This window comes from Capsicum annuum, chromosome 12 (genome assembly GCF_002878395.1).
Source record: "Capsicum annuum cultivar UCD-10X-F1 chromosome 12, UCD10Xv1.1, whole genome shotgun sequence".
NCBI lineage: Eukaryota > Viridiplantae > Streptophyta > Magnoliopsida > Solanales > Solanaceae > Capsicum > Capsicum annuum.
In genome coordinates, this window is record NC_061122.1 from 59,054,207 (window position 1) to 59,079,325 (window position 25,119).

General features: G+C 34.3%; 1 protein-coding gene and 1 long non-coding RNA gene across 3 annotated transcripts; one reads left to right on the top strand and one right to left on the bottom strand.

Annotated features, from left to right (window-relative positions):
• Positions 1 to 7,156: 7,156 nt before the first annotated feature.
• On the top strand, positions 7,157 to 14,489 carry LOC107851030 (2,3-bisphosphoglycerate-dependent phosphoglycerate mutase 1). Of its 2 annotated transcripts, none has more exons than XM_047401028.1 (8): positions 7,157 to 7,539; positions 10,075 to 10,349; positions 10,454 to 10,677; positions 11,537 to 11,655; positions 11,731 to 11,887; positions 11,994 to 12,095; positions 12,183 to 12,302; positions 13,919 to 14,489. In XM_047401028.1, the coding sequence occupies exons 1-8, from the start codon at positions 7,457 to 7,459 to the stop codon at positions 13,976 to 13,978; spliced, it is 1,140 nt and encodes a 379-aa protein (XP_047256984.1). In that variant the 5' UTR covers positions 7,157 to 7,456; the 3' UTR covers positions 13,979 to 14,489. The 2 variants fall into 2 exon arrangements, with proteins under 2 accessions (XP_047256984.1, XP_047256985.1); XM_047401029.1 differs by having other exon boundaries at positions 7,281 to 7,539; positions 13,846 to 14,489.
• A 3,977-nt stretch (positions 14,490 to 18,466) lies between these two features.
• On the bottom strand, positions 18,467 to 19,178 carry LOC107851031. The gene is made up of 3 exons (XR_001668839.2): positions 18,987 to 19,178; positions 18,825 to 18,903; positions 18,467 to 18,763 (listed from the first exon to the last, which is right to left on the bottom strand). It is a non-coding gene; the product is annotated as an uncharacterized LOC107851031 (long non-coding RNA).
• Between the last annotated feature and the right edge of the window lie 5,941 nt (positions 19,179 to 25,119).

A 25,119-nucleotide genomic window follows, 5' to 3' on the forward strand; every position in this document is an offset into this window, starting at 1 on the left:
GATGTATTTCCTTTCAAAATAGAGTGAAGGTTATGTTCTGGAATATAAGTACCTAGATGTTCTAGAATATAGTACCTACTGAAATTATGAATGCTAATAGTTTATGTATGTTGATCTAGTTTACTGTGGAGTTGGTTTGTTTACGATTTGATGTGTACATTATTTTACTGTTGTGATTAGTAGCTTTTTGCAAAAAACTACAGTTATGTCCTCACATTGGATCTACTCGAATATACGATGGTTGGGACCGGTATAATATCACATTTTTCCTTTTCTCGCTTTCTTCTTATTTTTTGCTTTTTGAGAAACTTTTAATATCATTCAGTTTATTAGCTAAATAACTGCTTTGGTGCAAACAAGGCTGCAGTAAATTCTTATTCCCGATTATTTAACTGGATAATATCATCCATGCACCAATTTCTTTAAATGTGTACAGGTTGGAACCTTCTGCAAAATGCTCCAGTTTCATTACATTGTCTTTCAAAAGTGAAGTTGATCCTAGTGGGATCAATTGAAAAGGTGTCTCCAAAGATGTCAAAGATGGTTATTTTGGAGAATTCAAGGTTTGTTTTTTTAGCACCAAATCTTTACAACAGTTTCAGAATTATAAATTCAGTTTATAAATTTGACTAAACACCTAAAAGTACTCCAGGTAATCTGTTATAACAAGTTATACTACTATGATAGTATGAAAACTATTTACATTAATATTGTATTATAACTCAAATCTACTTGTGAATTGTACTAATGTATGTGCTGGTAGGGAAAAATTTTGGCTGAGATCTAAATCAATAAGTAGATTAAATTAAGAAATACTATGCATGTAAAGTAGTTTGAACTGTAGAAATAGTTTCAGAACTGTAGCAGCAGTTTGAACTATAGCACAGTTTAAACTGTAGCAACAGTTTCAGAACTGTAGTAGCAATTTGAACTGGTACCTAAATAGTCGTTATCTTTGAATACATATTAGTGTGTTCTAGATGTACTAGACTTCATTTAGTGGTGTAGAATAACTGCAGGTTTTGTGAGTTTTCTTTTGCTATAAATAGGGGCTAATGCCCCCAAATTACTGTGTATTTATAAATCTTAAAAGTGAAATATACAAGTTATCAGTTTCAGCGGTTTGTGAATCTTAAAAAAATATATATTAGTTTGAACTGTAGCAACAGTTTTAGAATTGGAATATTGCTTCTAGAAGGATTTGCACAATGTGGTTGTTGGTACATTATCATCTATATGGCTAACTCTTCTATTGAAAGCGAGTATACGATGTTAAATATAGAGTTGGAAGTGTGCCATATACTATATGATTTCACTCAATGGTAAAATATAGAGCTTGGGAAAGGTTAGAGGTATACCTTTTACTCTATGTGAAGTAATTCCCACATTCTGGAGACTATTGGAATACAAATATGCATTTATATCATGTTCTTTCTCAATTTGATTTATTCCTATGTGACATAGGCTTAACTGCATCTGATGCATAAGTGTATATGATATGTAGTTTCTATTTTGTGTATCTGATGCATAAGTGTATGTGATATTGCAGTTTCTATTTTGTAAATTGTGACATCAATTCATCCTTGAAATTTATTGCTAGGTCTTTGAGTGTTGGGATCATTACAATCTAGGTGTCTCGATATAACATTGATGCCAAAAATTTCCAGTAATTACTGTATCTATTGTAGATTTATAGCCAGTTCAAATATCATATCATTAAATATGTTTGTCTATTGAAACTGTATATCTATTGGAAGTGTGCCATGTACTATAAAAACTTTCCTAGTTGGCAACTGTATGTCTATTGGAAATGTGTCATGTACTATATGATTTCATTCAATGTGTTTGGTGTCTCGTTTACAAATTAAAGTAAATAATTATATTTCTTTAAAATGTATTTTAGAAGAATTTCTATTAGGATGCTTCCATTAGTGAAACTGCGGTAAAGAAACAATGGTTGAAGAAGACTGGATTATGCTACAAGAATTTCATTTCTAATATAAAGAAATACAAAGCTACAGTTCAACCAAAATTTGTAAATGACCATGTGTGGGAAAGGTGGATGGGACTTTGGAAAGTGATGATTGTATTAAAAAGTCAGAGATAAATTCAAAGAACCATTGTGGTGGCCATGAAATAGCTATCGGGACACACACAGATGGTTCTATCCCAGTTGGAGAGCACCGGAAGAAACTTGTAAGTATAAATTCAGTCTACTTGCTTTAAATTTAATGGTAGGCATACATACATCTTAACTAGCATTTTAATATTTTGACTATTATTTATTTGTATAGGCTATTACAATAGGTCAAGATCCAACTCTAAGTGAGTTACATTTGCATGTCCACACACATAATCATGATGGTAAATCTTTTATTGCTGAGAGTTCCAGACTTCTCCATGTAAGTCCATAATTTACATCATTAGATATACCCTTCTCTTATTTTTCTTTTGTATTGACATCTGTCGAAAGTTCTTATTGTACATAAAAATGAAAGAAGTAACAGGAAGTTGAGTCTGTTTTAATATCTCCACTTGTCAATTACAGTAAAAGTATGAAGAAATTATATGAAAAAAAAAGACAGAATAAATCTGAAATTGATCAATTGGAATCATATTATGAAGCTGTGGGAGGAGTAAAGAAGAAAAGATTATTTGGTCTTGGATCTAAAGTTGAAAGTTACTTTGGAAAAAAACTTTGTGCCTGTAATGCCTCCACATCATCAGTACCACCTTCGATTTCTTTACCGACAATAAATTTGGAGGATTTTGTGAAGAAATTGATTCCGACAGTTACTATTCACTTTTTCCGATAGTTATTGAGCGTGTTGGTGGTATTAGGGTACAAGAAGGGATCGTGCTTGTTCCTTCTCCTACTAATGATGATGATGTTGATTCATAGCCTCATAGTATTCATAGCCCTTCATAGTATTCGTAGCCCTTCATCGTTTCATTATTTTTTTGATAGACTATTTTGTGTGGAAATACAAAACAGTTATGTAGTAACAAATACTAATTTTGATGGATGTAGGTTTGACATTAGTTTATTTTTGACAAAATATTTGAACTTGTGGATGTTTGGATACAATTATTGTGCATTTTGCTATCTATATGAATGTTGGTTATTTTAATCATTCAGTAATTTACGTGTTTCAATAATTTTCTTATAAAATTATTAGTGACAAAAATTAGTTACTAACTCTTGTCGTTGCTACTGAAAAACTTTAGCAATGGATAAATTTGATCACTAAAGACGGCTTCTATTAACGATAAAATATTAGTGACTAACTTTTGTTGTTGCTAACAAAAAACTTTAGCGATGGATAAATTTGTTCGCTAAAGATGGTTGCTCAGTCGATCAAACTATGTTGCAACAGGTTAGCGACAAAATATTCTATCGTAAATTTAGGCACGAAGAAAATGAATTTCAAAAATAGCAATGGTATACCAACAGAATATGCCGTTGATAACATCATCAACCGATAAACTTTGTCACTAAGAGATCACAAATTTTGCGACGGAAATAATATTTTTGTCACTAAGACGCTAGCAATGTAATACCCAAAAAAATCCAAACCAATATTAGTGCCATGCTTCAAGATCATGCATAGTACATCATGGTTATTTTATAGTTTTATGAGCAAGTTATATGTATATTAAGTCTTAAAATAACTTTCATCTATCAGACGAATCAAAATATTCCTTATCGATTGAATTCTTGGAAAGGATATTGCTATAGTCAACTTCAAATGAGCATATCTCTTTTTATACAATTAATTATTGATCTCATTACCAACCAAAAGATATATAATTGAATTATCTTTCCAATGATACCAATTTTACCCAAATCCAATGTTAGAGCAAGAAGTTATACCCATTTTACTCCGGCATGGCCTCCTGGCAAATGAGTGACAACATGAGCTGACGACCTATCACAAGTCTGATGGCTTATCAGCCCATTTCGTTAGGCTTAGATAGAAACCCAAAAATTCCATCTCCCAGGTGATAAACTAGGCTGGTGAGCTATCACAGATCTGACTCCTTATCAGCCTTGGTCGTCAGCTAATAATTTCAACAACTGGGAGGTGATATCATGTGGTACTTTGTTCTTTTTTCCTAACTCTAAACATGGTATTAAAGCCCTGAGAAGGATATTATCCCATTATTTTATCATTCTCCTCAAGAACAAGAACATTCTCTCCCAAAGGGGTTAAACCCCAGTAAAAAAAATCAAGAACAAGCCTAAGGATTTCTTCAAGAACCTTCAAGAAAAATTAGATCTCTTTCAAGATCAAGCTTTATGGTATGCGTAGTGTTCATTCATGGATCATTTTCATCCATAGAGCTCAAGAATCAAGTTTTAAATAATAAATTGTTATTATCTTGTTGTGGTATGATTATGTCCATGTTGATGGTTGTTATTTGGGTTTCAAGGTAGTATCTTAATGTATTTTCATGAAGTATGTGAGCATGTTAGATGAAATCCATAACTTTGGGTGACTTAGATTGTTAAATTGATAAGTATACCTATGCCCAAAGTTGTGCATGTAAGGTGTTCGATAAAATGTCTAGAATGATAAAAACCATGTTTTCATGACTCAATAGTGCTTACATGACAAGTCTATGCTATATCCCTTATGATTCAACATGAATTCCATATTATTATTGTCTATTGATTGTTGTGATGCGGAATGCCCATGACCTTGAAGTTATGCAAGTATTTACATGTTATATGCATTCCCTTCCATGCCTAAGATGTTGAGGACCATGTGTAGTATGAAATTCCCTATTTATGGTATTATGAATTGTGGATTTTATTCTTATGATCAAGAAGTGTCATGTGTGTCAGTTTCCTTCTATCGAATCCTGGGGGTACTTGTACCCGACAATTTAGCTGTGTGCCTAGAGTCATATCATGTTTCACGATACTCTCAGTCAAGCCATAATCCATACAACTCAGTTAACCATATGACTCAGGAAATCTCAGAAATCCCAGTAGTTCAGTAATCTCAGATTCCAAGTAAAATCTAAGTAACTACAGTATTCTCAGTCAGTCCTCAGACATAAGTACCTTCCATCAGTCAATATAACTCAGTAAACTCAGTTTAGCTCTGCTAACCAATACCACTAGTATCAGTTCAGTTAATCAGTTCAGTTCAGCTAATCAGTTCAGTTTAGTTAATCAGTTTAGCTCAATTAATCAGATTAGTGTCTTTCAGATGGGAGTAGGATTCAACACCGAGTGAGCCTAGGGATGGGGACTCACCCGCTAGATAGGACTGAGATTCCTAGAAGTAATTCCTAAGTTCCAGAACTACGTAGCCAGCGTAGATATGAGATATCACCCGTTAGATAGGACTGACATACTTCGGGATCACCCGTTAGTACATTTAAATGTATAGGACTGATCCCAGAAGTCACCCGCTAGATTAGGATTGACTCTACAACAGTTGTCTTTACCAGTAGCGCGGTACTGACACCCTTCCAGCTGGGGTTACAGGTTGGACCCCAGACTAGCTAGAAAAGGGTATGTCGGTTAGATGAATACATCCCACAGTTTCAGTTACAAAATTAGGATTGTCAGATACAGTCAATTCTGCTCAGTAGTACAGATTCAGAACTGTCAGATACAGTCAATCCTTATTATTATAAATAGACTTTGGGATCACATATTGGATAGAACTATCTCAACTATGGTAAATCAGTATCAACATAATCAGATTCAGAGATCACCCGTTAGGTAGGACTAATCTCAGACTAAGTCAAATCATCTTTATTATCAGTATCATCAAATTTAGAGATCACCTGCTAGATAGGACTGGTCTCAGATTTAGTTACTTAGATATAGTACGAAACTCAACTAGTTCCATCAGATTCAGGACTGTCAGATGCAGTCACTCATGTTATCAGTTATGTCAGTTATCAGAACTAATAGTATCAGTATTAAGCTTCAGGATTGTCAAATACAGTCAACCAGACCAGTTCTTCATAATCAGAACTGTTAGACACAGTTATTCGTATATCAGTAGCATAGTATTGGTCCCTCAGTATAAAGTAATATAGTATCAGTCTTTCTCACTCATCAGTGACTCAGATGTCAATATCAGTAAACTCAGTAGTCAGAGCTAGGTATTCAGTCCTATCACCGTGTCAGTTACAGTTACGTATGAATGCATGTATTGTCACGTTCATGTTAGTCAGTCAGTTAGTATTGTTCATGCATATGAACCCTATTGCATTCAGCCTACCTGACTTGCATACCAGTACATTCAAAGTACTGATGCATTTGCGCTATGGTGTTTTATACCATAGGTTTAGAAGCACGAGATCCAGAGCGTCAGTAGCATTCCAGATTTCAGCAGACAGAGTTAGCAGTGAGTCCTCATCATTCGAGGATGATATTATTTGATTATGTTACTATTTCAGTTTTTAGTTTATTTCAGTAGATAGAGTTAGTTGGGGACATGTCCCATCAACTCCTTATTCAAACAGTTTAGAGGCTTTCAGACTATAATATGTCAGACAATTATTTTAGATTTATTTTGGTATTGTATACCATATTTTCAGTCATGTATTTGTGAACCTTGTGGCCTTTCAGTTCATGTTTCTGTATTTTACAGTCTTTTATGCAGTATATAGGTACACATATCAGTCATGGGTTAGCTTGTGGTCTTTCGGGGTCATGAGCATCGTGTAGCGTTTCGATTTAGAAAATCGAGGCGTTACAAGCAACGAGCAATATAGCGACAGAAATAAATCCATCACTATTTCTATTTAACGATGGATTTACATAGATTAGCGACCAAATATGACTGTCGCTAAATGTTGTTTTTTTGTACTGTTTGTTGAGTCCAAATTGTGGTGAATTACCTCTACTAAGAGATGTCCTAATTTGTAATAGATTCTAATAAGTGGTGTAATCTATTATACGTTCCTTATTAAGACTTGAGTTGGAATGACTTTTGATACAATAGAATGAAAATTGAAGAGGAATATATTAGTATATTAATTTGTGGTTGGCTTTAATTTGTGGAATTAATCAAAGAGCATAGCACACATGTTTTAAATCATTAATTTATGGAATTAATGATTTATTATATTACTAAATCGTTGTTTTAAATAACCAATACGCACATGTAATAATTAAAAAACTAACTAAATTAATTTGATTTAGATTTTATCTCATCGACAAAATCGATGCAAAACCGAATCTTGAACGCCCAAAATTTATGTAAGAAGGCCTAAATTTAAATTGATAAAGGGTGTAATAGTGTTAAGGGAGCGGCTACTTATGTAAAGGACGGTGATATTAGTGCAAATTAGCGTAATTTTGTAGTGTCATCAAAGCCCAACTCGAACACAAGAACAAAGCATGAAGCGACGTCGTAACTTACTAATGACGACTCATAGCGATCTCCATTCTCCAGCAGCTGTTCTTTGAGATCTCCGCGTGCACATGTTTGAACTTCTGTTGTGTGCATTACTTTCATTCCCAGTGCTTTACACAGTTCTTGAAACGTTCAGTTTGATCAGAAAGAGGTATGATCATCTTTTTGTTAACTCACATATAGACCCACCTGCTCTGATACTTCGTCGGCTGCCCTTCTTTTACATCTATATATAGAATCAACCTTTTTTTTTTTTTTTTTGATAAGGGCAATCAAGATTTTATGTTCGTTGAACTGTGTGGCATGTGCCCTTTGAACAAATTCTTGATTTGGATGATTTTCGTTGATGTTATTAGTTACATGAATGTGAACATGTATGATCAGCTTGATAGGATTTATTTTAATGCAGTTCAGCTTGTAAATGTTGTTCTTCTTTTTTTTTTTTTTTTTCTTTTTGGAAAACTGCGACATTAGCATTAACAAACAAAAACACGATGCAACTAAAGAACACACAACTTTAGTCTTTACAAAACAGAAACTAGGACTCCAACAAAAAAGAAAACTAGTTACACGAGAGCTGCTGTACTAATCCTCTCTACATCTAATAGGAGTAGCTTTTTTTGGATACTTTAAGTAAAGCTAGTCTCTGTACAATTTCCTTCCTAATCTGACTGCCTCTATACTTTGTACATTTACTCCTTTGATAAGCTTCCAATTCTGGGCCCTCAAGTGTGGTATAGAATAGCTATACCATATAGCAGCCATCAACCATAGTAACCATCAACTCTTTATAAATTGCCTTCAGTGCTTCCTTTTAACACAGCCCAACACTTGTTTACAGTTTAAAAAAGAAAAAGTCCAACACTTGTTTAGTTCTCCAATCAGTTCCAGTCCGTTGAGCAATTTCATGTTTTAAGCACCACAAGAACAATTCTCATCCCTCCTTGGTAAGCAACCTTCCTTCGACTGCCAGCTACATGATGAAGCAATGCTTGGGTAGAGCCTGTTTTCTCCAAACAAGATCAGCCTTTTCATCCTGGACTGATTCCCTATGATAGCTGGATAGCTTCTAGTAATTGAGTAATCACCACTAAAGTTAAGTGTCTGTCTATGTTGAGCATACCATCTTTCCATTTGATCTTTTAGAGGATTGATCTTCTTCCAGTACCAGCTGCGATATATAGGAGGTTTATATGCCCAGATGTTGATTTTAGCTTTCATGTATGTACCATGCGCCCATCTAACCCATAAAGATTCTTTCTTAATATCAGTGGCCATAGCAGTTACCGTATAGAAGCCACATTTCACATCCACACCTCCCAACCTCTTAGGAAAGTAAACTTTCCCCCATGATACTAGTGACACCTTCTTTTCCTTTGAGCTACCAAAGTATTATCTACAGATTCTGTTCATATCTTTTAGTAAGCTTTGGGCAGAATGAACAGTACTTCCCAGAAGCTATGAATAGAAAATGAAACTGCATTTATCACCTGAAGTCTTCCGGTATAGGACAAATGTTTTGAGTATGAGACTCTGATTCTCTGTGTAATCTTCTCCATTAGCACATGACAGTCCAATTTGCGCCATTTCTTAGGAGATAAGGGCAATCCTAGATGCCTGATAGGGAAAATGCCAACACAAAGCCTGTTTTTCTTGAACATCTTCTTAGTTCTATCGTAAACACCTGCTAAAAACTTGCTGGACTTGTCCATGTCAGCAATCATGCTAGTTACCTCGCTAAAATGAGCTAAAGCCTCCATGACTCTATGAACTGATTTCACATTTCCTCTACAATAAATCATCAGCAAATATAAGATGAGTTACCTTCCGAGGCTTACACGTGGAGTGGTATTTGAGATCAGGCAATAAACTCATGATTTTCAAGATCCTTGATGAGTACTCCATGACAAGAACAAACAACAGTGGAGTGGCAGGGTCTCCTTGCCAGAGCCCACTCTGCACTGCAAATTACCCGTGGCCCTCCCATTTGCTTTTACTGAAAACTTTATGGAGGTAACATAGATCATAATCAGTAGAATGAATTTTGCTGGAAATTCAGATCCCTTCAGAGCTTCCTCTGGGAACTCCCAACTTGCCATATCATAAGCTTTCCTAAGGTCTATCTTCAAAAGACACCTTGGAGGTCTCTCCTATCATAATCCCTTAGCAAATCAATGCATATCAATACATTGCACAGTATGGAGCTGCCCTGCACAAAAGCAGACTGATTTTCTGCCACAATGACTCACTGCTGCCTTTAGTCTACTACAGAGCTGCATGGTCTATTGTTAGACAGGATGTGACAGAAGCAGTGATGGAATTTTTTTCAGAATGGTGAACTTCTGAAGCAAATCAACTCAACCAATATTGTCCTTATTCCCAAAGTAGATGTGCCTAAATTTGCTAGCCAATACAGACCAATTGCCTGTTGTAATTGTCTATACAAGTGTATCTCTAAACTATTCTGGTGTAAATTTATTCTTTGAAAGTTTATTGTTAACTATCCATGAAATTGTTTGTATTAGTTGATTGCAAACCTATCAGAATTTATTTCCCCTTCTTAAAATGGTCCATTAACTCATCGGAGAATATGTATGGAATGCAGTTCTTTCTTTCTTTGTGAAATTTATCTGAATACTGTGGAGGTGTCTATTTGAGTCCTTTTGTTTTCTTTTATGGTGCTTAGTTGGGATAATTGCACACTCAATATGGCTGCTTCTGCTTATCCCAAAGCAATGCACTTCACGAGTTGCAGCTGTGTTGCTACCAACGTGGGCTCTAGGAACTTCTTGGTCTCATCTTCATCTGGGAGTCTTAAAATGAAACCGGTTTTTAGAAAAGAAAGATGCAGTTTGAGGCAGTCCTTAAACTGCGTGGGGTATTCATCAAATTCATCTTTCTGTGCTATTAAGCCAATTTTCTCCTCATTGTCAAATACCAATGATTCACAGAGAACAGTATGTGAGTACATTCCTCTCCAGTAATTCTTGTGTACTCGTTGTTCATTGTGTGGCATCTGCATTCTAGTCGTGATCTTTTCCAATTTAAGACTTTATTCCCTGCAGCTGAATCTTACTTGATCTTAATACGGCATGGAGAATCAATGTGGAACGAAAAGAATCTGTTCACTGGTTGTGTAGATGTGCCACTTACCAGTAAAGGAATAGAAGAAGCAATCGAAGCCGGTAAGAGAATTAGACAACTACCCATTGATGTCGTCTACATCTCTGCATTGATTCGTTCTCAGATGACGGCCATGCTTGCTCTTACAGAGCACCACTGCAAGAAGGTACTCCTTCATTTGCAGCCGCTTGTCTTTTTGAAGCATGGTCCTGCTAACTAGTGCAATTCTTTCAGATGATCTATGGTAGCACTAAAATATTCTTGAATTTACTCTTTAGTTTGACTAACTTCATGTACGGTTGGAACTATTACAGCTGTCCTAGTCTTGTCTGTTCTTATGCTATGTCAAATCCTCTTAAGATCCGTCATACTATGCCAAAACCAGTCCTTTTCTTGGTGACCAGTTTTGGATAAAGTTCTCTTATCAATTGTTAAATTTGTTTATTAATATTTCGAACCATTTGGCTTGGTTTATGTTAATATATCTGATTTAAAAATCAGAATTTACGCGGACAGCTTGAACTTTTTCCTGAAGGAAGATCAATTAAAAGTATAGGACACAGCTTGAATTAGCAATGTGAAATAAGAGTATCCTAAGCTTCATAAAGAAATAAGCCTTTCCGTTTGTTGTGTTCAAGAAATGTTCTTCCTACTTCCTGGATATTGTTATCCTTTATAGAAAAGACTCTTTCTTGGTTATCTATGGATTATTGCAACCTTTCTATGTTTTTCCTCATGTTGTAAGACATGGATGGTGATCAAACATGATTTAGCATCCAAAATAAACAATCTCAGGAAATAAAAAAATGCATCTTTATAGCAAAATTTCATTAAATCATTCCATGATTCAAGAAATGAGGCTCCCTCCTGATTGTAGTGTACATTGTCTCCATATTACGGAAGGTTGGTATACCGAAGATTACATGCTCTTTTGTTCGTATGCCACCAATATAATGTGCAGAAGATATCAAAGTTATCCCTGAAAAGGCCACTGTATATAGCACTTATCCTTCTTGAATTTCCAGGTTCCCATTATTGTACACAATGAGACTGAACAAGCCAAAGTATGGAGTCAAATTTATAGTGAAGGCACTGAGATGCAATCTGTTCCTGTTATTAAAGCATGGCAACTGAATGAGAGGATGTATTTTCACAGCGCTCATTTTGTTTCTATTCCAATATGATGTCATCCCAGATTCAGAAGGATGTTATTTTACAGGTACGGGGAACTTCAAGGGTTTAATAAGCCGGAAACAGCTGAAAGATGCGGGAAAGAGCAAGTTTATAAATGGCGCCGAAGCTATGATGCTCGGCCACCCAACGGTGAGAGCTTGGAAATGTGCTTGCGAAGAGCTGTTACCTATTTCAAAGAGCAAGTAAGCTGCTGTGGGTTATAAAAAGTTAATGCAAATAGAGGAAAGCAGTTTCTATTGCCGCAGAGCTTGATATCTTTACCTCTCATTGCTGCTGATTTACTTGCAGATTGAACCCCAACTTTCCAGTGGAAAGCATGTAATGGTAGTAGCTCATGCAAATTCATTGAGGTCCATCCTAATGTATCTCGATAAATTGACTGCTGAGGAGGTAATGAGTATTGTCATATTTCTCATTAGTATCACACATTTTTGGTGCATGTATGTTAGTTGGGTTTGAGAAGGTCCTTGGTAACAGGTTATCCACTTAGAACTTTCAACCGGAGTGCCAATGCTGTACATATATAAGGAAAATCATTTCATCAGGAGAGGAAGCCCTTTGGGATCTATGGAGGCTGGAGTTTATGCTTATACAGAGGTAAAATCTTTTTTTTTTTTCTTAATTAATGTATGTTATTGTATAGGAAATTGTTTGGTAGATAGCTCTTGTTTACTTCTGTATCCTGAAGTACTTCGGACGTCAAGCTAAAAACAACAAGTTCATAGAAAGTTATCTTTAAGTTGATGTTATGTTATTAGCCTGCTGAGATGCCACTTTTATGATGCCAAGGGTGGTACAATAGCTTTTTGAAAAGTTCAAGTAGAAGATTAAGACGGTCTTAGTTGACCATAACGCTAAATTAAATATAACTAATGGAATATGAAAATTGAATTATAACAGGAGGTTGTCAAGAAAAGAAAGTAGTTTAACAATCGATGTTATTGATAGTTATCGAAGATCAAAAGAGTAGAAAGTGCCAATGTTTGCTAAGGCTCTAAGCTCAAAGTGCAACTAAGTGTGGGTTTTAGTGAATAAAGACTCAATGAAGAAAAAGGGATAAACAAGAAAAGGTAACTAAAAACACAAACAACAATAAACAATTGTAAGAAGAACAGATCTAAAATATTACTTTAACTGAAATATATGAAGTAAAAATCTTCTTAATCAAGTTCAAAATCTGTTTTCAATTATAAATTTCGGATCCAAATATAAAAATGTAACTTTAATTTTTATTTTGGTTTGGTGACTAATTTTCTTACCAAATTTAGGAATTAGTCCTCGTGTTGTTTAGAGATTACAGGTCAAAGTGAAAATAGTAACTAATGAAAAAGTGGACACAATTGAACTGTTGTCAAACAAGATGTATAGGTATATTCCAACTGGTCGTATATGACTAAAATATGATATCAAGGATATAGTGTCCGTTCTTCCTAGGCACTGAAGGAAAAGGGTCTACAACAAAGCGTTGGATTTTCTATCACATGTGAAACAAGTGTGAATAACTTTTGGAGGAATGTTGGGAGTATGGATTATTTTCTGGAAGAGGATCAGATGGAAAATAAAGATGCTCGGTTTAATTGTCCTGTACAAAATGTTTAATAGATTTTTGGCCCGACGAAATAAGAGAAGTAAGACATTCAGAATCCAAGATGACCAGCAAGATCTGCATGGATCATCTCTGAAGTTGGGGAATGCTACAAATTAACCTCTCCCATTTGGAATACCAAGTTATGGACTTGCTTACAGACCCCATAATTTGCACACCAAACTCCCAAGTTATTCCATTGGCTTTGTATTCACAAGTCATGTTGCATAATCTATCTGGACCACTTAGTGGCTATGCATGCCTGACGATAATCTATTTGTTGTAGGCAAGTTCCTCTTATGTCAGATTTCCATGTAGTATATGATAGTAATATAAGTGCTGGAAAAATCTGAGATGATTTTTCTGACCCAGTTTCTGATTGACATCGATGGACCTTCAACACCCAGACCTTCACAACAGGACCTAGTCATCAATGCTTTTCACTTTTCTCCTAGATGTCCATCTGATAAATCATATTTCTACTAGATGAGTTAACTGACAAATGTTTCCTTCACAACAATGTCTAATCGGTGATGCTTTTCACTTTTCTGCTAGATGCACATCTGATACATGCTTGAAACCCTGTAGAGCTGCTGAAACTTATGTAGTCTATTGCTGGTTTCTGCAGAATTTGGCCTTGTACAAGCAAAACCTATTAGATGAAGTGCTAGATGAAGTGTCGTTATAACTTTTGCTCCCAAAAAGAAAAGGCTATAATGCTAGCTTAAATATCTTCATGTCGCTGGAAGTTCTTTGAGTTGTTGAGTCATCAATAATCTGGAGAAACACCAGAGCCAAGATAGAAGACATTTTTTGTAAGTACATGCCGCGACAGTCAATTTATAGCATTTTCAACACAAAGTGGGCCCCTTGTAATGGTTCAAATGAATACGCCCGTGGGGATCTGGCAACAACATGAGATCTTCTTACGGTATCAGATCGAAAGATGATTCTACTTGCCTGTTTCCAGCTATCCTCATCAGTGGAGCTAGGTGAATTCACTTTATGATCCGTTAGCCAGAGCTGCTCCCATTTACAATTGATGTTTGTTTTCTTTGGAGGGTTTGAGTTGCATATTAGGTTGAGAGTACAAGAAAAATATTTGTTGGCAACAACAGGTTTCAGAATTTCTTTTTCTTGGTCTTAGAAGATCACTTCTATATGTTTATTAATGATATATTCTTTTGTTTTGCCATGTATGCTGGTTTGGTCGTCTTTTGATCAGCTTCTATATCTTTTGTCTTTAGGACAAACTTAGCTTGTCTAGTCTCAAATTCCATGGATCATGGTAGATGGCCCAAGTTTCAGCCATATTCTTGGTTGTACAATCCAAATTCTCTATCGTAGCAGCAGCACTCCAAGGCAGATGCAACTTGATTTTATTGGGTTCAGCTGATCGAACACATAAAATAAATATATATGTAAAAAGTTAGTACTGCAATTTCAACAAATATTAAAATTTTAACCTATAGTTTCGAGTGTACATTGGATTTAATGGTAAGAACGTAAAGTTAGAATCCATCAAATTAACAAAGAATGAGAATGACATTACAAATTAGTTTCTTAATTAAGCATAAAGGTCTAGGTGTTCCTCAATAGTTTAAATTTTGATGGATTGACTAGTGCTAGCGGGAGATAATAAGTATGTTAAATTTATCTAGGTGCCCATAGAGTGATCAGACACAAAAACAATTTCAAAAACTAAACTGATGGAATCAACATTTCAGATATGGTCCAGGATATGGTCTTTATTTAAATAAAAAAGACTCCATACAAGAAAAAGCAGCAAGTAGAATCTAAAATCTATGGACATTTTAACTCATCACTGGTTGAAGCATTACGTTTTTTATTACTCTTTGGTGGCTTAAATGTTGACTGTAATAGCAACTTCATAAGTCTTCTATGAAGGACATTTGGTTGTTATATTTGACTTTGCAATCCAATTAATTCATCGCATAAAAAAAAAAGCTGGAAAACAAAGAAAGACAAAAAAAATAGGATCTCTGTGGTAACAGACAATCTCTCCAAAAATTTTAACTGGAGTGAGGCACAACAAGATGAAGGCTATTGGATTGAAGATCAAGATGAAATAGCAGCTGAGGCAGTAGAATTTTATAAGAAACAATTCACTAAGCAAGAAGAAGTGAGCAATTTCGAGATGCTTGATGTGCTATCGGAGTTGATAGATGAAGATCAAAATAGTGAACTACTACAGATGCCTGATAAAGAAGAAGAGAAATCTGCTGTTATGGGATTGAATGGCTGTAGTACAGGGGTTCAGATGGGATGACATGTCTATTCTTTCAAGAAACATTGGATATAGTTGGTAAAGATATTCTGAAAATGGTGAAGGCATTTTATAATGGAGCAGAACATCCAAGGTTTATTACACATACAAACCTTGCACTCATTCCAAAAAGGTGTCTATGAATACTCTCAGATCTTAGACTAATCTCCTTGAGTAACTTTGTTAATAAGATATTCTCAAGAATTATACATGAGAGAATCAAGAAAGTACTTTCAAGAATAATTTCAGTAGAACAAGTCCAGTAGTGGTATGGACTGCATACATTTTACCCTCCCCATACCCCACTATGTGGGAATATACTGGGTATGTTGTTGTTGTAAACAGGTTTTGTTCATGGTAGAAGTATTGCTGAAAATATTTTGTTAGTACAAGAAATAATTAAAGAAATAAGAAAGGGAGGCAAACCACTAATTTGATTATGAAGTTGGATATAATGAAAGCATATGATAAGGTGGAATGAGTCTTTTTGATGATGGTGTTAAGGAAGATTGGATTTGCAGAACAACTGATTGATATGGTTTTTAAATTGGTTAGCAATAACTGGTACTCAGTATTGGTAAATGGACAACCTAGAGGCTTTTTTAAGTCTACTAGGGGTGTTAAACAAGGTGATCCTTTGTCACCCACTTTGTTTATTATAGCAACTGACGTATTGTCAAGAGCACTGAATAAGTTAATGAGTCGAAGGAATTTTAAGAGGTTAGGGATGCCAAGGGAAAGTCTAATGATTAATCACCTAGCTTTTGTTGATGACATGATTATTATGTGTAAAGATGAGGTGAGAAATTTACAACTGGTGTCTGCTACATTAAAGCAGTATGAGAAGGTGTCTGGGCAGAAAATAAACAAGGAAAAAGTGCTATATATCTGGATCATAGTGTGTCTAATAGGGATGTGATTTTGGCTGAGGTAGCAATAGGGATATTGAGAAAAGAATTCCCATTCACTTATTTGGGATCTCCAATTTTTTATAGGAGAAAACAGAAAGGGTACTACTAACAATTAATTCAGAAAATTAGGGCTAAGTTACAAGCATGTAAAAGAAAGCTATTATCCTTTGGGGGCAGGACAGTACTGATTAAACATGTATTGTAAAGCATTCCCATTCACTGTTTATCATACAAGCATGGAAAGGAAAGCTATTATCCTTTGGGGACAGGACAGTACTGATTAAACATGTATTGCAAAGCATTTCCATTCATTGTTTATCAGTTATGAACCCCCCAATGAATGTGTTGAATGACATTCATAAAATGTTTGCTCAGTTCTTTTGGAGTAGCTATATAGAGAGTAGAGAAAAACATTGGTGCAAATAGAAAGTCTTATGTTTACTAGAAATAGAGAGAGGCTTGGGGTTTAGAAGGTTGCAGGATATTTCAATGGCTCTTTTTTGCAAATTATGGTGAAATTTCAGAACAAAGGAGTCTATATGAAAACAATATATGGACAACAAATATTGTAAAAAGCAAAATCAGAATTTAGTGGTATGAAAAATAGGATATAATAGTTCACAGGCATGGAAGAAGATGATTAAAGCTAAAGATTTGGTAAAATTTCAAATTGAATGGAAAGTTAATGAAGGCAATTCATTGCTGTGGTATGACAATTGGACTGGGCTACGAGATTTGTACATAATCACAAGTGAAGAGTTTGGTTGGGATCAGGACTATAAGCATGTTTATGAATTAGTGAAAGATAAAGATTAACATAAAGACACTTGAAGGAGATGTTACTAGGGGAGTATGTCAATCATATCATGACATACATTAAAGTTTCAGAAGTGAGAAAAGGAAAGGATGAACTAAAGTGGATGTTGGAGGCTAAAGAAAAATTCACTATTAAATCAGCATGGAAATACACCAGGCATAAAGAACCATCAAACATTATATATAAAAAGATCTGGGATAAAGGACTTCCATTTAAGATATTTTTTTTATGTGGAAATCTTGGAAGTTTATGATTTCAGTGGATGACAGAGTGAGAAGATGGGAAATTGAGGGCCCATCAAGATGTTGGTGTTGTGAAAACCCCAACAATGAGACTTTGTCTTATGTGTTTCTAAGATCCTATATTGCTAATAGGACTTGGTCCTATTTTTCTTCTTGTACAGGTATAAATGTGAGTGGTCTGAATTTAAGGAAAGCCATAATGCAGTGGTGGAATGCACAAGCGAAGAAAGATATATGTTCATACTATAATGCTTTACCAAGCATAATCAGATGGGAACTATGAAAAAAAAAAGAAACCTTAGCAAGCATAAAGGGAAGAATACATCTTTACATAAAGTAATACATAATATTACCAAAATATGTGGAGGTTACTTAAGATGAGGAAACCAAGAAGGAAGTTTACTGTCAATTAGAAGGAAATTTTGAGTAAATTAGTCAATTTTGCACATAGATTGAAGGTGGTTCAAGTAATTTGGGAATTTCCAACAAATGAATGGGTCAAATATAATACAGATGGGGTATCAAGAGGCAAACCTGGTCCTAGTTCCTATGCCTTCCGTGTAAGAGATTAAAAAGGTGATTTAGTATATGTAGAGTGTTGAATAATTGAAGACACAGGTAGTATACAGGCATAAACAACACCTTTATTTCAGGCAAGCAAGCATTATAGTAAATCAGATCATCAACAAGCTATCTTCCAAACAGATTCCTTAATATTATTCAAAGTTATGCAGAAGAAATGGGGATATCCATGGAATATAGAGATAGGGTGGAAGAAATACATATATTGCTTGCAAACAAGATTTGTAAATTTCATCATATTTTAAGAGAAGGAAATGCATTAGCTAATTTTTTAGCAAGCATAACAATAAACAAAGGTGGGAGCAATTTTACAAGTTTTAACAGTCTGGAACCGATGGGCAAAAAGTTGTTAAAGAGTGATAAACTATAATGTCCATACTTGAGAGTATCACCATTAAATGGATAAGGGGTTGGGAAGGCTTAACGTATAGTTTATCATATACAGTATTTACAAATAGCCACAAAGACAATAAAAGAGTAATATACTACTTAGCCTATATACATCAACCTACAAAAAATAACCCGACAAAATAGAGGATCTGAGGTCAAATTGTGCTTGTAGAACCCGGTACCGAACATTTTATAACTTGGCATGATAGATTGAAGCTACCCCTGCACTCCATTCCAGCTTCACCTGCACAATCAGCAAGATCAGTACATGTAGCTTAAAAGGAGAAGTTGGATTAAGAATTTACCAGTCGATAAGATGAGGTAATAGAATACTATATCCTCAGAGTTGAAGCAAGACTCTACACCATTCACTAGAGAACACAACTGAAGAAGAAGAAGAAGAAGCATAAGATGGGCATTATAGCTGGATATAACAAAGATGAGTTAAGTAAAACAGTAAAACTTACTCTTGCTAAATGATAAGACATCATCAACAACAATAACCATAAAATACAAGAAGATTAATAACCCACAAGTGGAGACGGATGAACTCAACAGGGAAGTACAACGAGAACATGCTCCAGATGTTAGGGTAAATAAAGAGGATAGAATGAATTTTAGGAAACCCATACAAGGGTTATATGTTGTCCTAATTCGGGTCATCCAAATTATGCCAGATTAATTCTAGTTTTTTATTGTGTATGGAATATTTAAGGTGTTGGTCCTATTATAATGTGTTTTGCAGATTTAATTTAATAAAAGACCAAAAGTAGTTTAAAAAAATAAAAATAAATCGTGTGAGGGCACCTTTTAATTTGGACAGTGTTCTTGTGAGTCCCATTTTATCAGCAAATGTCCCCCTCCCCCCTATTTCCACACATTTCCTTCTACTTTTTATTTGTAGTTCACTATTTTGTTTCTTTTCTTTCAATATTTTTTTCTAACTTTGCTTATTTTATATCTCAATCTCTCTCTCACTCTCATTTATATTTTCTTGCTCTCTTTTAGGGGGCGGTTAACCATGAACAACAAAAATATTTAAAAATAGTATTTTTTCTTCAAAATAAAAAAATAGTATTTGAAAGTTAGAATTATTTTTTATTTTTTATAAGTAAATTAGAGTACAAATATTTTTTTTGATATTTTTTAAACTTCAAAAAAAATTTAATACCTTCAAAAAACAAAAATCTAGGATTTTTATTAAGAATGTGAGCTATCAAAATTTCATAGGATTGTATAGGACATATTTATTTTCTGTTGGAATTCTTGGAGACTAATTTGTCGTAAACCTATCTTGGAGGCTACTCTATCCTAAATCCTAAATCATACTTATTTAAATGATAACATATTCCTCTTATGAGCATCACAACGCCCCACAAAATGATGGTCCAATCACAAAGAATCATCCTATATTTTAAAAATACGCGACTAACGACACTCAAATTATAGATAAAATTCAGAGAGAAGAATCAAAGGAGGAATAGAATTGTACTTCTATTCTTTATCAATAAAATTCTCGTTTCTTCATTTTTTAATTGTGATTGCAATTTATTTTGTATCACTATAAAATTTATTGTAAGCAGAAAGTTTAATGTATATATATATTTAAACTTGGGAACCTCAAAGTGAATTTGAACCTGTTAAATCATTGAGCCGACTTTTAGTATTGTGTTTAGGAGATTCAAAAAATAATTATATATCTACATAAAGAATGAAATATCATAAGAGAAGAAAGAGAGCTTTAGAAGGAGCCAATTTTTTTTTTTTCAATACTCATGGAAAGGGGTTCGTAAAAATATTAACTTATATATACAATGTAATATTTTATCGAGAGGCTTCACATGAACACCCTCTCGCTCCTTTAGATAAGCCCCAGTACACAATGATTCAGTACTTTTTTCAATGACCCCTTGAAAAATGTTTTCTCATGTTCATATCCTTAACTAGTTCTTTAATTTTACTCTAATGATAGGTGTACCCTAGTCCTAAGTGGCCTGCCACGTGTAAATGATTTTTTTTTTTAAATTTTCATCTTTGTCAAAAATTTATTTAAACTTTTCAATTACTATCAACCTTGTTTAACTCTCCAAACTTTTACTAATTTTTAAACATTGCATCACAAAAATTAAATAGAGAGATAATAAAAATCGTAAATGTTGTGGTTTATAAGTTTAGGACATCATAAATGAAATTAAATTGATGCTCTTACTATTTTTATAAAAGTTCTACTAATTTTTGCTTGTAGCTAAGTTAAATAAAAGAGGCAGAAACAAAAAAAGAAGGCAAAGTTAACAAACTAAAGCTAGACATTAGTTTGTTAGTATATACAGCGAGACTGGCATGGCCATGGTACAAAGTTTACATAAATTAGTTATGGTTAAACTAGGAGTTATTGATACAAATTGAAGAACTAAAAAACTAAGAGTTAAAAAGAAAGTCAAATATAAAAAAAATGGTATGTGAGGAATGAACACTTTTCATACATAGTGCGACCCTCACACAACTAACAATACTCGAGCCTCACATAATAAGATTTTTTGATCTTTCCACTTTGTATCAAATGGAAAATGTGATAATGAAATAAGTAATTCAAAGAGCATGAAACTTAAAATATAAGGAATTTGTTAAAATATGAGAACATTCTTAAATCTTCGCATCTCGATCTTGTGCACTATCTCCTTGAAAATTTGTAGTTTGTGGAGACTTGGTGAATAAATTAGTCGCATTATCACTTGAACAAATCTGTTGCACGTTGATATCATCATTCTTTTGGAGTTCATCTGTGTTGAAATATTTTGATGAATTGTGTTTCGTTCTATCTCTTTTTATGAATCCTCTCTTAAGTTGGTCATAATAGACTGCGACCCCCAAGATATAGCATCACCCCTATATATGAACACATAGCCTATTCAAGATCTACTTTTATGTGTGTCAAACAAATAACTTACATCAACATAACCAAAAAGAAAGGGACTACAATTATTTAAGTAAAATAAGGCCATACCCGAAATCCCCTTTAGATACCACAATATGTGTGATTCCATTTCAATATCTCCTAGTAGAGGCAAAACTATACCTTTCTAATAGACTAATAGAAAAGGTTATATAAGGCCTAGTAGTATTAATAAGATACATTAGAGCACCAATTACACTCAGATCATGGTACTTCAGGACCAAGGATTCCCTCATTCTTTTCTTAAGGTCAGAATGAATCCTTATTCACATAAAGTGAACGAACAATAATTGGAGTACTTAATGGATATGATCCATCCACATTCTTTATAAAAATATATGGGCAAATTGCATCATTCATATAATCTTCCTTAGATAAATACTAACTAAGACAGTTACACCATATGCATTCAAATTGGATCGAACAATACAATGATCTTGGCAATCTAATTGAATGGATTTTCCAAGATGCTTGAGGCATCTTAAATAATTCATAAATTTTTATGTATATCTCATTATCAAGTGATCTATATAGATAGATTATAACCACATTCATCAAATGCATTTCATGTTTCTCATGAATACTGAAACTAAAAGGGTAATGCAATGTTATTGCATCCATAGTTAATGAGTATGTCTTATCATAATTGACACCTGACCTTTGGGAAAAATCCTTGTGCAACAAGGCATTCTCTATACCTTTGTATTTTATTTTTTTCACATAAAGACCCATTTTTAGCCAACAAATTTAATAGCATTAGATGTTCGAACTATAGGTTCAAAAACTTCAAATTTGATAAGTGAATTCAACTCTGATTGAATTGATTATTTCCATTTTGTCCATTCATTTCTTTGGTAATATTTTGAGATAGATTGAGGTTCAAGATCCTCACTGTCTTATATGATTTTTGTTGAATTATTATATTCAATGACATAATTCATCACTATTTCAAATCTATTCAAATTGATTATATTCAAAGATATAATCCAACACTATTTTTGATCAATTCAAATTCCTTTTTGCATTATTTGAATGTATAAATAGTTTCTCATTTTCTTTAGTCTCGGGCTCATTGATTCCTTCAAGGATATCAAAATTGCTAAAATCTTGAATTTTCATACGAGATTATTTCGTATTTGACCATTTATTTTTCTTTTTTAGAATTTTGATCCTTAGAACCTAATGATCAACCAACTTCATGCATACTTTGGACTCATTATCCCCGACATCAGTAGATAGTCCTACAGGAACCTTAATTTGAATTGGAACATTTTCTATAGAAAGTCTGATTTAATTAATTTTTTTCAAGTCTATAAATGCATCACATATTTGAATCCTTCAAGGATTTCCTGTAATACCCCATACATTTCTAAGTCCAGCTCAGCCCTAGTACTTGCTTAGGACACTTAGAACCTGAAAATAAGACTAAGTGTTGAGGGACGTAGTCACTTTTGACTTCCTATAACTTTGAGGATTTTAAGCCAACCTTTTGGGCTCCGAAACGATGGGTTTTGAGTTGATTCATGTTTAGAGGTGTAGGTAGCATTTCTTGGGTAAGTTTTAAAATTTTTGGATGAGTTTTGGACAGTTTTTCGATTTTTATTCTAGCAAGTCACTACGATTCCACTGTATCGTGGTGGAAATAGCGGTGGAAGCCTCACCGCATCGCGGTGGAGGCCAAATATGCAATTGTCAATTCTAGCAACCCACTATGATTACACCGCGTCAAGGTTGGTATAATGGTAAGACCATCACCACGTCATGGTGAAAATCTTATCCGCATTCCAGTTATGGGATTAAATTCATAAGGGGAAGTGTGGTCTTTTTCCATCACTCAAATTCATTGAAAACGTGGAATTAAAGCCCCAAAGAAGCACGATATGTCTCATTAGCCATAATTTTTCTCCAAGACACAAATTCTCTCTCAAGAACAAATCCTAGCCCCTTTATTATTCAAGTTCAATTCTTAAGAAATCCTCTAAGAACCTTCACAAATTCTTCAACCTAGGTATGTTAGATGTTTATTCATGGATTCCTCTCACCTATGGAGTCCAAGTACCCACTTTCAAGTTTATAAATAAATTTAAATCTATGATATTATAAGATATATCCATGACCTTTCATAAAAATTCATTGTATATATATGTGAATCATGTTGACAAGGTTGTTATTGTTAAAGTTAAACCTTACATGTTGAATGATGCGTATTTGTTGGTCATCATTACCTTAATTTATGATTTTAGTATTGCAATCATGATATTAACCCATGTATAAAAACTACTCCCATGCTTAACCCATGACTTGCAAGTGTTTGATAAAATGCCCAAGAGATGAATTTTGAACAATGACTATCTATTATGCATTTGAAACTTTGGTATACTTTCACTCTTGATGTTATTGGGTCCTGGGGGTTGTTCATACCTGAAATTTAGTTGTTTACTTAGTCTTAGTAATTCCTAAATAGTTTTCAGAGCATGAATAAGTATTATCAGTTCAGACAGTTGTCTTATCAGTCAGGTTAGATCAGTTCGAGTTTAGTAGTTTGAGTCAGTTCAGTCGAACCCACGGATGGGGGCTCACCTTCCAGTTGAGGGTGTAACCTTTAGTAGCATTCCCCATATTCCATAACTATGTAGCCAATGTAGGTTAGAGATGTTAACCTACCAGTTGAGGGTTGATACATATCTCACCAGAGCACCTGCTAGTAGAGGGTAACTCTTTAGTCCTTTAGGACACCATTACAGTGGATCTACATAGCTAGTGTTAGTACCCGTTGCACAATACTGACACCCTTCCAACTGGGGTTATAGGTTGGACCCTACTTTACCTTATTAGAGCATGACGGTTAGATGATAGCTCCCACAGTCTCAGTCCAGTGTTTAGTTCAGATTTTAATTTTTAGACTTACTTGACCATGGAATATAGTTATTAGTTGTTCAGCATCAGTATTTCAGTATTTCAATTTACAGACTACTTTAGTATCATGTCATATGCTTGGTCGTCCCTTCTCAAATTTTACAACATTTCTCGCATACTATACATCAGTTATCTTATGCTATGTGTTCAATTAGTATAATTCATGCATATAAACCATGCACTTCAGCCTAACCTTATTTAACATACTAGTACATTCAAGGTACTGACAACATACTCATTTATTGCGCTATGATGTCTCATATCATAGGTTTAGACGCTCAGGTTCCTGACCATATCTAGATCTCTCCGGCGCATCTGTAACAGTAGCAGTGGTGAGTCCTCATGTTTCGAGGACTATTTATGCTTATTTTAGTTGAGTTTAGCAGTTAGTCGGAGTTAGTTGGAGACTTGTTCCATCAACTTCACAATAATTCAGTTAAAGGCTTTTGAACATTTTCAATCAATTACTCAGTTATCAGTAGTTATTAACTGTCTTACAGTATTTTTTTCAGACAAATATTTTCAGTATTTTGATTTAGTTTTATTTTCTTATATAAAACCTTATGGTATTTTCAGTTGAATTTTATACATATTCTTTGTTATTTTATTCAGTGCTCACAGTAGGTACCAGCATGGGTTAGCTTATGGTTCTTCAAGGCTGTAGGCACATGTGGCATCCAGGGTGTACTCTCGAGGAGTTGTAAAATTAATATCAGAGCCTAAGGTTTTAA